The sequence below is a fragment of the Salminus brasiliensis genome, chromosome 19 (assembly GCF_030463535.1).
Source record: "Salminus brasiliensis chromosome 19, fSalBra1.hap2, whole genome shotgun sequence".
Classification (NCBI taxonomy): Eukaryota; Metazoa; Chordata; class Actinopteri; order Characiformes; family Bryconidae; genus Salminus; species Salminus brasiliensis.
Genome location: NC_132896.1, coordinates 22699502 through 22716049, shown reverse-complemented (window position 1 = coordinate 22716049; position 16548 = coordinate 22699502). Strand labels below are relative to the sequence as shown.

At 39.4% G+C, this 16548-nt stretch overlaps 1 protein-coding gene across 5 annotated transcripts in view; it reads right to left on the bottom strand.

Moving 5' to 3' along the window:
- The window catches only part of csnk1a1 (casein kinase 1, alpha 1), a 37715-nt gene extending 27824 nt beyond the window's left edge, over positions 1 to 9891 (bottom strand). For 2 of the 5 annotated variants that reach the window (XM_072664073.1, XM_072664074.1), the window contains exons 1-5: positions 9120 to 9891; positions 8714 to 8820; positions 6767 to 6893; positions 3621 to 3719; positions 857 to 940 (exon numbers count right to left, since the gene is read on the bottom strand). In XM_072664073.1, coding sequence (XP_072520174.1) covers positions 857 to 940; positions 3621 to 3719; positions 6767 to 6893; positions 8714 to 8820; positions 9120 to 9242 — 540 coding nt within the window. In that variant the 5' untranslated portion in view covers positions 9243 to 9891. The remainder of the gene's footprint in view (positions 1 to 856; positions 941 to 3620; positions 3720 to 6766; positions 6894 to 8713; positions 8821 to 9119) is intronic. The other 3 variants (XM_072664072.1, XM_072664071.1, XM_072664075.1) reach the window with 3 other exon arrangements.
- Between the last annotated feature and the right edge of the window lie 6657 nt (positions 9892 to 16548).

Here is a 16548-nt window from a genome sequence, read left to right as displayed (position 1 = left end):
CTAACTGTTTCCCAGACTAAGAGTTTCTACTTTCCTTGCCATACTGGTGGGCTAAAGGGCTTTTTAAAAAGAGACGGCTAGTGAGGTTCATCAAGACAATTTAAAGACTTTTTGGTGTGCATGCATATCAGAGGTGCAAACAAGGAGCATTATTAAAAACATCAGTATTATTTCAACCAATTTAATACCATTTAACTAGACAAGTTTCCCCTACTCTACCTTTTCCACCTTACAGCCAGTGAGCAAAGATATGCTGGCTACAGCTTGGGTTGCTAACATTACAGGTCAATCATGGCAAGGAACACAAACTAGTCAGTAATTAACTCACTAAAATGAACCATTAGTCATTAGCCAGCTAATAATAATAAAACTGATGTTATTCTGGCATTCAGAGGAAAACCAAAATAAAAATAGCAAAACATAAGTTACTGATGAAGCTGCCATTAGGGATGTGCACAAGAAATTGGAATTAATCCATTCACATGAAAGTAAGCATCCACACGGTGGCCCATCTGCAAGCAGACACTTCCACATTTCCATCATGTCTCAATTATTTTCCAGTCATTAAAACTTACATTTACTGCTGATTTACTGCTTTTTATTTATGTTGTCAAGTCTCAGGTTATCAAATGCATGGTAGAGATCAAGCCATGTGACTAGAATCCACACCTCTGGTGTAAATATCTAAGCCCTAAACACACAGATGACTGCAATCGTGATAAACACCAAATAAACTGTTCACCATGTGCCTGGTAACTATGTAACTATTTATGTTCATAAATATTAAAAAAAGAGCTAGAAATGGGGGCAATCAAAAAAAAAAAAAGGGCAGCATTAGGCAGTTGTGGTTTCAGACCTGGTTTAATCCTGAGAAAGATGGGTCCTGAGAGGAACTAACAGCCAAGCTTCTTTTCCTCTTCCCCACTGGAGATTCTAAACACTAAACAGACAATAGAGGGTGCAGTGCATCAAACAGTATTGCTGACAACCACATGGCCAGCGCAGACAGGCAACACCAAGGCTCAGAAAAAGAACGGAAGGAGGAGTAGTAGTAAGAGGAGGGGAGGAAAAGACTAATGCCACTTCTTACACAAGCATCCCAGATAAAACTTAAAAGAAGTACTGGTACTTCTTATGTTGACTGATCCATGCCCAGGGTTACCGAAAGAACAAACAGCAAAAGCACTATCAAATGGCATTGCCTTGATCAGGGTGGCAAACCTATATAAGGTAACAGGCCACATTACACACAGCCCAATGTCACAGGGGCTAAACCAATTTGTACTGTGTAAAAAAACAAAATTTTTTAAATCCTGCATTTATTGCTTGAGATACCCCCCCCATACATATTACATTTCGGTTGTGCATAACAAACAAAAAAAGTTCAAAAAAGTCCCCCCCACTGTTCATGAAGTGTCTGTTTTGAGCTAGCAGGGTTTACAGTGATCTACCTGAGCAGGCCAACATCTCTGAAGATCAAGTCCCATCTTAAGAGGTAAAAATAAATACAATGAAACAAGCTGTGACCAGTTTATAAATTTGGTGCAACATTTAACAGATAAGTGACCTGAGGTAGGTATCTAGCTGAATCAGAACTCACTTAAATTCCAACATGCAATAATTAAGATCTTTACTGATTCTAAATGTAAATGACAGCAAATCGCATAACCTATATCAGGTCCATTCATGTTTGACACCCCAGGTCTAGGTGCTTCACTGTTATATGAAGCTTATGAAGTTAGATAGCCCTTATCCACCTAACAATGTTTTTTTTCCATACAGTGATGTCTGACACCTTCCCACCCTTCAGCTAAACACAAGTAAGAATGAAGTGATCATATAAAACAAATGCCACACATTGTCTATCTATGTATTTTATCTATCACACACACACACACACACACACACACCCACCTACCCATTTATTTCATTATACTCTTGTACAGTAGCCCAACATTACAGCAAACACAGATCGTGAAACAACTTAACATCTTCAGTAAGGAAGAGGGTAGAATACATTGGCATTTATATAATTCAAAAGAAGCGGTGGGAATAGGTGAATGTGGTTTCAGTTGGGAGTTTTAAATTTTTCTATTTAGGAATGGGAACCACTGTACACAAAGCATGCAGAATATGAATGAAGTAATCCGCATTTACCCACAGATTTGTTTGAACTGTTGTAACTGCGCACGTCTGGCTTTAAATTTACCGAGTTCAAGAAAGCAGACCAGAAGCATAAAAGCAATTATTTAAGATTTTTCAAACTGTCAAACAAAAGTTATAAGGAGACAGGAGAGACTGAATGAGTTTCCTAGAAATGGGAGACCATATTAACAAGTGAGGGCAAAGGGAAAAGGAGATGCAAGAGATATTTGCCTCTTGTGTTCAAATGTCTAAGAGCATACACACATGCACTTTTAAGAGCAATATTTGATTTATTAGAGTAGAGATTCTTGCAAAGGTTCATAAGAAACTTGAATACTAGTGAAAATGCCAAACTGGCGGTCAACCTCACATGTATGACTACCAAATTACCACGGTACAAAAAACAAATTATAACAATTAGGTTCACAAATTGTGCTCATCTGCATAAAATACAGAAGAGAAGCAATTATAAAATGAACATTTTAGACAGCAAATGTGTTAGAGTGTGTTAATTTTGGCCTTTCATTAGCTTCTTCATTTGTTGGATTAAACCTTCAAATCTTTCCTGCTGGTTAAGGCTCAGAGTCAAGAAAGAAGATTGTTTGAACTGAGCTGTCATGTTCAGATGAAAACGTTTTAAATGATGCCAAGTAGGAGAGTCAACATGTTTTAGAGGCTTTTGTTTTGGTCTTTAAGAAAACCATGCATCAATGAAAAAGTAACCAGCACTAATGACTTACAAGTATATTGTACTTCAACACGTTTTTTTTTTTTGTTTTTTTTTTTAAGTGCAATTACCTACTGTGTGGGAAGAGTATTCCATCTTGTTCTAGTCTGTATGGACAACCCTTCTAAAGCAACTACCAATTTTTACAACCACCATTTATAAGCATAGCACCCCACCCACATAAAAAAGGCAACACTTCTTCTATGAACAACAAGAGTCCAAGTATGGTACTACTGACACACAACAGGAAACCATTTTACACCATAAAGCACTGTAAAACTAGTAACAGACTAACAAGCTAAACTGTTTTGATTTCAACCTGCCTGATACCGTTACATGAACAATTTGACATTAAGCTGTAAGGTTTTGATTTAAAACACATCATGCTTTAACTTTGCCAAATGTTGCCTGTCTGCAAGGGCTCAAAACAATTACTTTCAAACAATAAAATAGGAAGGGGGGGGGACAAAGTCAGGCAACTTTATGGACAGTTTGTATACAGAACTTAATTTGGACCTTAAGGATTCTAAAGATCATGCAGGACCAGTCCTATTCAAATAAAATAGTCAACTAAATGAAAGATGAATTATCAAGAAAATCAATCCCATAATAGATTGACAAAATACTCGAATACTAAGAATGTGCTCACACAAAATCCAACCTTAATATCAGCATACTAACATCAAGAGAAAAACTAAGTAAACCCCAGCGGTTAGAAGGCATCTCTAAAGAGGTAGCAAGAGCTTACCTTGTTACAGTGACGACCAATACCCATTAAGAAGTTGTCTGGCTTGATATCTCTGTGGATGAAATTTTTTGTGTGGACGTACTCGATTCTGCTGATCATCTGTGATGGGTGAGGGAAGGGGTGGTTGGGGCAACAAACAAAAAAGTAAATGTTAGCATAAAGTGTGTGGCCGGTGCGCCTGACACTTAACCTTGATTGTTAACAGTAGGTAGGTGACAATGCACTAAAATATTGCCCAGCTCTGTTTGTGACAAATTTTGTATTCATGATGAACAATATGCTTTGAAAAGCATATAGAGGATTTGTGATCAATAAAAACAATTAATAAATCGTTATGCTTCATTACAAACTAGACTGATTTATTAAATGTTTAATAATAATAATATAAAAGCTGTGAATAAAAAAAAAAAAAATAAATAAAAAAAATAGCCAAACCCCACCCTTGGGTAACAACAAGATTATTTAGCACAGCTTCATATACACATGTGGACAAAGTTCTTGGTACCCCTCGGTTAATGAAAGAACCCCAGAAAGAAACCCACAATGGTCACAGAAATAACTTGAATCTGACAAAAGTAATAAGAAAAATGAAAATGCTATGAAAATGAACAAATGACAATCTGACACTGATTTGGAACCATGCTTCAACAAAATTATTTTAAAAAGTAAACTCATTAAACAGGCCTGGACAAAAATGATGGTACCCCTGAAAATAATGGGACAAGTTAAATTAAGGTTTCCACTAATTCGCATCACAGGTGTCTACAATCTTGTAATCAGTCAGTGGGCCTATATATAGGGCTACAGGTAGTCACTGTGCTGTTTGGTGACATGGTGTGTACCACACAACATGGACCAGAGGAAGCAAAGGAAATGGTGGTCTCAGGAGATTAGAAAATTATAGACAAGCATGTTGAAGGTAAAGGTTATAAGACAATCTCCAAGCAGCTTGATGTTCCTGTGACTACAGTTGCACATATTATTCACAAATTTAACGGAACTGTAGCCAACCTCCCTGGACATGGCCGCAGGAGGAAAATTGATGACAAATCAAAGAGGCAGATAATATGAAAGGTAACAAAAGAGCCCAGAAAAACTTCTAAAGAGATAAAAGGTGAAGGAACATCAGTGTCAGATCGCACCATCCGTCGTTGTTTGAGCCAAAGTGGACTTCATGGGAGACGACCAAGAAGGACACCATTGTTAAAAACAAATCATAAAAACGTCAGACTGGAATTTGCCACTACATGTTGACAAGCCCCAAAGCTTCTGGGAGAATGTCCTATGGACAGATGAGACAAAAATGGAACTTTATGCCAAGGCACATCAGCTCTATGTTAACAGACGGAAAAATTATGCATATCAAGAAAAGAACACTGTCCCTACTGTGAAACATGGAGGAGCTCTGTTACGTTCTGGGGTTGCTTTGCTGCATCTGGCACAGGGTGTCTTGAATCTGTGCAGGGTACAATGAAATCTCAAGACTATCAAGGGATTCTAGAGAGAAATGTGCTGCCCAGTGTCAGAAAACTTGGTCTCAGTCGCAGGTCATGGGTCTTGCAACAGGATAATGACCGAAAACACACAGCTGGCCTTCTATAAGCCCGGACTTAAATCCTATTGAGCATCTTTGGAAGGAGCTGAAACATGCAGTCTATAAAAGGCACTCTTCAAACCTGAGACAACTGGAGCAGTTTGCTCATGAGGAGTGGGCCAAAATACCTGCTGAGAGGTGTAGAAGTCTCATTGACAGTTACAGGAATCGTTTGATTGCAGTGATTGTTCAAAAGGTTGTGCAACAAAATATTACGTTAAGGGTCCATCATTATGTCCAGGCCTGTTTCATGCGTTTATTTATTTTAATAATTCTATTGAAGCATGGTTGAACAGCAATGTCTGACTTTCACTGGTTAATTTTCATAGCATTTTTTATTATTACTTTTGTCAGATTCAAGTTATCTGTGACCATTGTGGGTTTTTCTTTCATTAACCAAGGGGTACAAACAATTTTGTCCACGTGTGTATACTGACTGTCAACTGGGCAGACATTTACCTATGGGTGGCGTTCCATTAAAACAGACCCACTTGTTTAGTTTCAATTTTACATTGTTTTAGCTGAAAATAATTCCAAGGTCTATGAGAACTGTGTGACAGCAGTATGGACACTGACTATATTGCTTTAATTTATTGCTTTCTCCATTGAAAATAATCCAGGGTCTGTTTCATGTTTCAAACTGAATTTGTTTTCATTTCCTGCTTTTGTTGGTAGTGAGACTATTTCACACAAGTCTGTTATAAATGATAAACCAGTTCAAACATGTTATAAATGGTCAACGTAAAGTTTAAAAATGTTATTTCACACAATAATTATTTGAACATTGTCTCAGAGTCACAATATTGTGTTACATCCTCTCTCTCACACACACACAATCTTGATACATTTCATGCCATCAGTTTCCACCCTAAGCAGTGTAACACTCCTCCAAAATTACAATTTCGGAAAAACACTTTTTGTATAGATTTATAATGAAATGTGGTTTGATCATTATACAAGTCACAATTGTACACCCAATCTAACAGCACAAACAGTTCTATGGTATTTATGGAGAATGATTTGTAAACATCCAGAGCGCAGGCTAGTAAGTGAACATAACTTGTAGATTCTCTTTAAAAGTAATCCCATCTACGAAATGATTTTGTGCCTTCATCATTCCAACACAAGTCATCTTTTTCAAATCATTCTTCAGTTGGTTTACTTGTGCAATTTTGAAGCTTTTTCCAGGTTCATGCATCTCTATAGCATTATCTAAAATCTGTTTTCATTAAGGGATAGTTCACACTAACCAATCTTTCTTTAGAACAGATGTCAAACAGACTGTGTGTGCTTGTAGTTAATGTGCAACGGACATGTGAAGCCCCATACTTCAAATGTCTCCTTAACTAAAACATTTTTGGCCAATAAGCTCTTGGCAAAGTCATTAACACAGATTTACCTCCTTATTGGCCTGTACAGCAGATGTTTACTCAATGTGCTCAACAAAAGACCATAGTGCTTTATTAGCCTAGTAGTACTAATCATAATTGTGATTTGGGTAGTGATCAGACCACATTTTATTAGTAAAACAAAGTACTATAAGCACCCTTACCTGATCTGCAAGCATAAGAACTGTTTTCATTGTGAATCTGCGGGAGCAGAAGTTAAAGAGGTCCTCTAGACTGGGTCCCAGGAGATCCATCACTAGAACATTATAATCCTTTTCTTGGCCATACCACCTGAAAAATGACAAAAATAAAACAAAAGGCTAATAAATTACATATATTACATAGATAGATATTACATAAATTACATATAGAGAGACTACTATTCTGCTTAGTACTGCAATACATAAAAGCATGAAACATACTAGAGCTTTCCAAATGTACTTGCAACAACGAGTAATTTACAGTACTTTGCCCATTCTTTTTGCAGAATTGTTTAATCCAGCTTCAATGAAGAGCTTTCGAGCAAGAACTGACCATTTTAAAATCTTGCCACAGCATCTCCATGGGATTTAAGTCAGGACTTAGACTTCACATTTTATTTCCTTTGAGACATTTAAAATAAAACATGTTTGTGGCTTCAGACCACTGACCTACTACCTAACCCAACTGTGCTTGAGCTTTAGATCATAAACTAACAGGCTTCTCCTATAGGATTTTCTTAGATTTCCAGCTATGACTCAACAGTCAATATAATGTAATATTTTTTGAAGTTTTTGGGCTCTAGATGTTTTGATGGAAAATGTAACAAACCCTTATGGTTCATATGGTCAGTAATTGTTTGCACTTTGCAATGCTCCAATGGATGCCATTTTTGCCCAGCGTCCATTTAGTTTGGTTCATCTGGTCCGTACCAAGCAAGAATTGGATGATTAGATTACGAAGAGTTAGATTTTTGTCCAGGTTGGCTTTACATTTATACTGACATATTTGCAATTAAACCAAAAGGGAACAAATGTGACAAATGATGCACATGGCAGAAGGCTGCAAGTAGAGGTCTGCATAATTCCTAGTCCAAGTGTGTTTTGCATGATCCACACAATATCTAGAAAACAAACAAACAAAACTAATTGCTGGACTTTAAACCTGGCTTACTGAATCACACTGTCTTGATATGAACACTAAACCATAATTCTGATAATGTACACATGCTAACTTGTTAATGGAACGGCATACGTAAAATATAGCATTACTGTGGCTGCACCCCAACTCGCACACCTTTACTACACTGATAAAAACTATTCTAAACAATTCTAGTGGTGGTTAGTTGAGAAACACTATTGTATGGTTATAAAGACCACTCTGCTAAACGAAAGTTACACAAGTTAAAACACAAAGTGGGCAGGTCTGCACAGAGACAGAATAATATTAATGGAGCCTTACACCACAATTACTTGGGACCCTTCCAGATGATTTTCTAATTCATAATTGACATTTCTAGAACCAACTGCCAAGACCCCTGTTAAACCATTTTAATATTTATGCAATCACTTATTTTTACTTCATTAGAAGCCCATTTTCCTTTTGACCCTGTCCAGTTTTTAAATGCCTACTTGCACTAAAAGACTACAAACAGTCAACATTGTAAGCACCAGCCAGCCAAGACACCATTACATAGCAATGCTTAACATATAAACCTTTCACTTACGCGTTAGCCTGCGAAGACAGTGCCAATTTCTGTTAGCCTGGTAGTGCGGATTCGTTTCTGTGATGTAGGAACAGCTGATCGTTTAAAAACTTTAGTGAGCCTCCCGCCGTGTCTGCTTAATAACGCATGACTTGTGTTGACGAGTGCTCTACTGCTACATACACGGCTGAAATCTTGGTATGAGAATTCAAAAAACGCCTCAAGTATAAATACCAGTCACCTTGATAAACATTAGTATTACACCCGGAAACTTGTCATCACGCAGCCGCCATTTTCTAACTGAGCGGGAGGACATGTTGAACAAACACAACAAAAGAGGAGCGGCCATTTGCAACTCGCATTGTGAGCTAACTTGCCATCGAAACTTGTTTCGTCATTATTTCGTACTAAAGCACCATAAACTTACCTGATGTGTGGAATTCCAACCCCTCCCTGAAGAATTTTATACAGTTTGCTTTCATACAAGAGTTGTGGGTGTCTGGCTTTCTGCGACTCCAGTTTTACAGCGACCTCCTAAATACAAAACACCATGGCATGAGTTTTAACAAGTACGCTGAAAGCGTCAGCGATTATCAGTCAAGTTATTTAGCTAACAGCTATATTAGATATTACATTTAAAATCATTCATAACTATTAATTCGTTAACATCTGGGAAACTGAACAGCAGGTTTGGCATGAAGTGCGGCAGCAAAAGAAACGTAGGCTAGCTTTTTTGCTAGCTATGATCAAAGCCTAGGCTAAAAGGGCCCAATCCTTATATTTAGCTACATTAGTGACATGTATTCTGGAAAATGGTTTCCAAACAAACTTACCTCTCCGTTTGTGATGTTAATTGCCAAGTATATGTCACCAAATGATCCAGATCCAATTTTTCGAACCAGTTTGTATTTCCCACCGACTATAAATTCGGCCTTGGAACCACTGCTACTCGCCATGTCTTTCGGGTTCCTAGTAGCCAATCCCTTAAACGGACCAAACTGACGGCGCCTTATAATTAAATGTTTCCCTTTTACCTGCTAATAGCAAGCTATTACTCTGAGAATATGCGGATCTTTTTTAATTGTTCGATTTAATTAACTTCAACCAAAGTTAGCTACAACTGCTATTGGTTGCCCAGGATCTCCGATTACTCAAATTAACGAAATTCTGACAATTAAGGACATCTGAGGTAAATGTAGTAGCTAACGTTAATATGTCCCGAAGTGCGTTTCGACGACACAGCTATTCACCCTAAATCCAACGTACTAACTTCCAGTTTTCCAGCAATGTTAGCACTAGCTACTAGCACATCAGCAACTCGCTAGCCTCTTGCAGAGGAAGGACACAGTATTCGTACAACCCTGCGCTCGACGCTTTTTCTAAACCTCCTCAAATAGAGGGGCGATTTTATCCGATTATTTAATATGATTCCGATTATTTAAACATACGTAAATGAATTATCCGTATCAGTTGAAATATTAAAGAAATAAAACGAGTAGTGCTAGCCACTTTCTTTCCGACGAACAACCCACTCACTCCGCCATCTTGTCGTTCTGCAATTCGTCTCGAGGTGATTAACTAGCTACGTTTCTTATCTAAGAACGATAGCCTACTGCTGCCGGCAGGGGAGAGGTTTGTGTGATGTCACGGAAACGAGCAAACTGAATACGGGAACACGCATGGAGATAATTGTATTAAGGCTGTACAGTCCGAAAGAATATATGGCTTATAAAGTTATTAATAATAATAAAATGCCAATAATGCCCCATTGCCCGATGCTGTGCTGTGGCGCCCAATTGTCTTTTTTATTTTAAGGAAAACATATCACACAGCATTTATATAAAATATACATCCAGCAGTGTACATAATGCATAAATATATCTAGGGAGACATACATGACTACAATATTATCTTTAAATACCTAAATGCTTTAACTGTTTTATTAGCTTTTGTTTTGTTTTTTTAAAGAGGCTATATTAATTTAATATAGCTAATGTTCCATCTCTTTTCCGAAGGCAACAAAAAGGGTCTTTTGCCTAAGAATTTACATTTATGAATAGATAACTTAGCCATTGGAAGTATTAGGTTTATCATATATGCATGTGTGTATTTAGCCCTGGCATTTTCTAAAAGACCAAGATCAATTTTATGTTCACATTTTATAAAATGTTTAGCTGGGTAAATATGTATAAGCTAACATGCCACTTCAGTTAAATTAGTGATTAGGTGTCGGTTGGAAATTAGCCAAATCTTCTTATCTACCTTAGTACCTACCTACCTACCTTAGTCCCACAGTGGGGAAATTCTCAGTGTCACAGCAGAAAGGGATAGCAAGACACTCAGTTACAAAAATGTAGATAAATTACACTATATACACAAAATAAATAATAGAAGTAAAAAAGCAATAGCAATATTATTTACAGGTTATTTACAGGTAATTGCAAATGACTCAATTGCACATGTGGGGGGGGGGAGGGGTGGGTATTGCACATTGTATTTTCACATTGAGGGATCTCTATTTCCTGAACATGTGTGTGTAGTTAAGTGTGGTCCACTGTGAGCAGTGCTGGTTGTGGAGTCTGACGGCAGCAGGAAGGAGGGACCTGCGATACTGCTCACTAAAGGAGCTGCCCAGTGCTGCCAGAGTCTCATGCATGGGGTGGGAGCTGTTCTCTAGCATGTATGCCAGATTGGCTGTCATCCTCCTGTCTCCCACCACCTGCACTGGGTCTAAGAAGCATTCCAGGACAGAGACGACCCTCTTTATGAGCTTATTCAGTCTCATTCTTGTCTGCCGTCCACATGCTACTGCCCCAGCAGACCACTGCATAAAAGATGTCAGATGCCACCACTGTGTCGAAGAAAGTCCTCAGGAGTGCAGCAGTGTTAACTGACCAGTCCAGTTTGTTGTTCAGATGAACACCCAGGTATTTACTGAGTCCACTCTCTCTGTGTTCATACCCTGGATGTTCACTGATGGAGGGGGGTGTCTGCACCTGCGGAAATACACCACCAGATCCTTGGTCTTCCTGCATTTATCTGAAGGTGGTGAAGTCCTGAATAGGTTTTCTGTACTCGCTGTCCTCCTCATTGGTTATGAGGCCGACGATCGCAGAGTCATCAGAGAACTTCTGGAGGTGACAGGTCGGTGAGCTGTACATGAAGTCAGCAGTGTACAGGGTGAAGAGGAACGGTGCCAAGACCATTCCTTGAGGGGCTCCTGTGCTGCTGACCACCATATCAGAGACACAGTCCTGTGCCCTCACATACTGTGGTTGGTTGGAGAGGTAGTTCGGGATCCAGTTCGACAGGTGACTGTCCACTCTGTGTAGAAGATAGATGACAGCCACCCCAACGCCAGACTGGTAAGCAAACTGGAGTGGGTCCATTGGCTCACCAGAGGGCGGATGTGGTTAAAGACCAGCCTCTGCAGTGATTTCATCAGATGAGAAGTCAGTGCCAACAGCCTGTAGCTGTTTAGGTCCTTTGGGTGCTGTGTTTTAGGCACAGGTACCACACAAGATGTTTTCCACAGCTGTGGTACTCTTCCCAATTTCAGGCTCATGTTGAACATATGCTCAACTACCCTGCACAGCTGATCTGCGCAGGACTTGAGGAGCCTGGCACTGATTCCATCAGGACCTGTAGCTTTCTTAGTCTTGATCTTCCTCAGCTCATTTGTCACCTGGGTTGTTGTGAAGGACAGGTTGGAGCAGGGGGGGCTGGGTGCTGGAATGTGTGAATGGGAGGTTGATGCTGCCAGACGATGAGCCAGTGGGGGATGGATTTGAGCTAAATGTTGTGAGAGAGGGGGGAGGACTGCATGATGGTAGTAAAAAGCTTTTTAAACCCTAGTATCTACACTTCTACCTGAGTAATAAAGGTGAGTACTTTTGACACCTTTGGGATGATCCTAGATGTAAGAATAAATTTTAAACGTGCCATATAATTGTAAAGAAATAGACAATTACGCAAATGTAATGGCGGGCAATTGATTGATAGATCTTCATGATGCTTGGTTTCAGCCTCAAATTATGCATTGTTACTAATGGCCCAGCATAAGTATAGTGCCACCTACATAAAGTCATGTTTATTGCAGATTGAGGTAGGCTTTGTTGAGTTGATGGGTTTGTCAGAAGTTGTGATTGGCATCAGGTGCAGTCTACAATCACAGGTACAGTTTGCACCATTGTGCAAGGGTCTTTGGCCCCCCTTGTTTTTGGGGCATTTCCGACGCTCAAAATTTAAACCCTGCATGGTGCATTGTTCAGGAGCTCCATAGCGCCTCCAAATGCAGATTAGGATGAAAGTGGTCGAACACATACCAAATTTGGTATGGTCATTAACCTCATCATACCAGACAAAGATCAGTTGGTTTTATCTAAATTCGCAGATTCTGTAATTTAATATATTTACAATAGAAATGTTTGGTATGTGGTTGGCTAGACTTCATAGCCCCCCCCCCCCCTAAAATTTCAAAATTATTTTTTGCTGTGGTTGCCACAGCAAAAAATAATTTGAACATTGAACATTGCTTTCAGTATGCCAGACAGAGTAAACATAGTGTTGTTGGCTCTATAATGCCACCTATGTTTTTAATGCATATTTGACCCCCCTCCCTGGAATGCTGGAAAACTCTTTATAATTGGCAGGCTCAATAAGGACTCTCTTTTAATGTTTTCCTTGTGTGTTGGCTACATATTAGACATATTAGATCCCACCAACAGGAAGTAGGTCATATTGGAATTTGTACATTTTCACATATTTTTCACCAGTTTTCATCTGAATTCAGTTGGAATAAACTCCAGACATACATGATGATTCATTTCAAAGGAATAGTTGGTTACGCTAATAATTATGTTATGGGAATTTTTGACCAATACCGCATTTTGCGGCCATTGATTTATCCTCCTTTCACTGCATGACTATATACAGTGAGGAAAATAAGTATTTGAACACCCTGTGACTTTGCAGGTTCTCCCACTTAGAAATCCGGAAATCACAATGTATGATTTTTTAAAATAATTTATTTGTGTGCAAATAAGTATCTGAACACCTGTGAAAATCAATGTTAATATTTGGTACAGTAGCCTTTGTTTGCAATTACAGAGGTCAAACGTTTCCTGTAGTTTTTCACCAGGTTTGCACACACTGCAGCAGGGATTTTGGCCCATTCCTCCACACAGATGTTCTCCAGATCAGCCAGGTTTCTGGGCTGTCGCTAAGAAACACGGAGTTTGAGCTCCCTCCAAAGATTTTCTATAGGGTTTAGGTCTGGAGACTGGCTAGGCCACTCCAGAACCTTTAAATGCTTCTTACGGAGCCACTCCATGGTTATCCTGGCTGTGGGCTTTGGGTCATTGTCATGTTGAAAGACCCAGCCATGACCCATCTTCAGTGCTTTAACTGAGGGAAAGAGGTTGTTCCCCAAAATCGCAATACATGGCCCTGGTCATCCTCTCCTTAATACAGTGCAGTTGTCCTGTCCCATGTGCAGAAAAAAAACCCCAAAGCATGATGCTTCCACCCCCATGCTTCACAGTAGGGTTGGTGTTTTTGGGATGGTACTCATCATTCTTCGTCCTCCAAACAGGCGAGTGGAATTAAGACCAAAAAGTTCTATTTTGGTCTCATCTGACCACAGAATTTTCTACCATGACTCCTCTGGATCATCCAAATGGTCATGGGCAAACTTAAGGCCTGGACGTGTGCTGATTTAAGCAGGGGAACCTTCCGTGCCATGCATGACTTTAAACTATGACGTCTTAGTGTATTACCCACAGTAACCATTGGAAACAGTGGTGCCAGCTCTCTTCAGGTTATTGACCAGCTCCTCTCGTGTAGTTCTGGGCTGATTCCTCACCTTTCTTAGGATCATTGATACGCCACGAGGTGAGATCTTGCATGGAGCCCCAGTCCGAGGGAGATTGACAGTCATGTTTGGCTTCTTCCATTTTCTAATAATTGCTCCAACAGTTGATCTTTTTTCACCAAGCTGCTTGGCAATTGCCCCATAGCCCTTTCCAGCTTTGTGGAGGTCTACAATTTTGTCTTTGGTGTCTTTGGACAGCTCTTTGGTCTTAGCCATGTTAGTAGTTGGAGTCTTACTGATAGTGTGGGGTGGACAGGTGTCTGTATGCAGCTAACGACCTCAAACAGGTGCTTCTAATTTAGAATAATAAGTGAAGTGGAGGTGGACCTTTTAGCGGCTGACTAACAGGTCTTTGAGGGCCAGAATTTTTGCTGATTGGCAGGTGTTCAAATACTTATTTGCAGCAGTAACACACAAATAAATTATTAAAAAATCCTACATTGTGATTTTTTTTTTAGATTATGTCTCTCACAGTGGACATGCACCTAAGATGAAAATTTCAGATCCCTCCATGATTTCTGAGTGGGAAAACTTGCAAAGTCGCTGGGTGTACTTATTTTCCTCACTGTAATTCTCACTTACATTTTCATCTTGTCTGGCTTGATGCCACAGTTACCAATTTTTTTTTATTCAGTTTTCTTAACAAGTTTTATTGTTGTTTTTATTCCTGTTTTGCTTTTTATTATTATCCGGTGTCGACTTGAGGAGGGTAGGTTCCCCTTTTGAGTCTTGGTTCCTCTGAAGGTTGAGTTTTTCTTGCTACTGTTGGCACTAGCTTGCACAAAAGAGGCTTGGATGCAAAAGATGCATGATAAATTCATCATCAGCATTACAGTAAGACCTACTTTTGAACAAAGTTTTTTAAAATTCTAAAAAAAGTTTTTTTAGATGCTCAAAATTTTGAAAGTGAGCTTCTCAAACTAGTCTGAGGATTTTGATCAGTTTGTCTAAGGCTTGGTCTTAAGACAATCTGTGGAGTCTGTAGGTAAAGGTATTAACACAAAGACTCTAAGGCACACATGGGCTGCAAGTTTTGAATCAATCTGTTCGGACTGGCAGTTTCTTAATCAAGTTTCTTAATAAATCCATAAAGTGCTCAGATTGTGACACAATTTGGAAGCAATGTGCAAAACCATCATCTCAGGAAGCATGCAAAGTGTTGTTTACATACTTATCCATGTGCATATTGAGAACTAATCCATAAAATGGTGCTTGCTTTGTTATTGATTTCTAACAATAAATTGCCTAAAAAAGATCAGTTCTACCATGGACCACTTGTGGCTGACCATGAATCCCTGCCAATGTGAAGGTGTTTGGTTTGAACCCTGCCTTAGCTGACTCCTGTAAAGTGAAAGACAATGTGAAGTTTGTATCTTAAAAGCTTTTTTAAAATAATTGAAATTTGATACATATAATGGCACGTATAGCTATCTGCAGTTGATTTTATGTGTAAGTGTAAGAATCTGCAGCAATGTGAAGTTTGTATCTAAAAACCTTCATTTTAGATAATACTAACTAACAGTGAAATGCTTTGATAACTGTCTGTTCACATAAAACAACAAGATATAATATATAAAAAAGATAAGCAAAGAAGATACAGCATTGTCAAATAAAATAATATTTTAATAAGATTCTGAATGGCTTGTGCGAAGAAACCCCACAGGATCTCTGTGTTTGCCTTCAAAAGGGCGAAAGCCCTGACTGCAACAGAGAACAGTCATTGTTTGGATGGCTGAGGTCCTTTGCAATATTCCTGGCCTTTGTCCAGCACTGCTTGCTGTAGATGGTCTACAGGTCAGGGAGTTTGGTCTGAATGATGCGCTCAGCTGAACACACAGCCCTCTGGAAAGCCTGTCTGTCCTGTTTGGTTCTGTTCCCAAACCAAGCTGTGATGTACCCCGTCAGGATGTTTTAGAAAATGCAGGAGTAGAGGTTCTGCAGCACCTTGGAGGGCAGTCTGAAGTCCATGGTGTCTGAGGTGGTAAAGCTGATGTGGCAAGATTATGACGGAATCTGTGAGATGTGAACTCCAAGGTACTTGAACTTAGTCTTAGTCTTGCTGACGTTGATTACTATTCTGGCACCAATTCTTCAGGTGTTTAATCTTCTGCAGATAGGCCCTCTCATCATTGTCAAAGATCAGACCTACCACAAGAGTGTCATCAGTATACTTGACAATTGTGGTGGAGCTAGAAGTGGACACACAGTCATAAGAGTATATTGAGTACAGCAGGGGGCTCAGGACATGCTTTTGAGAGGACTCCGGTGCTGGGGGTGAGAGTGGGTTTTGCCCACACTGCTTGGGTGTGTCTGTCAGGAAATCAAAGGGTGTAGTCACACAGTGAGGCATCCAAGATCTTCCAACTTGGTGGTGAGTTTGCAGGGGATAA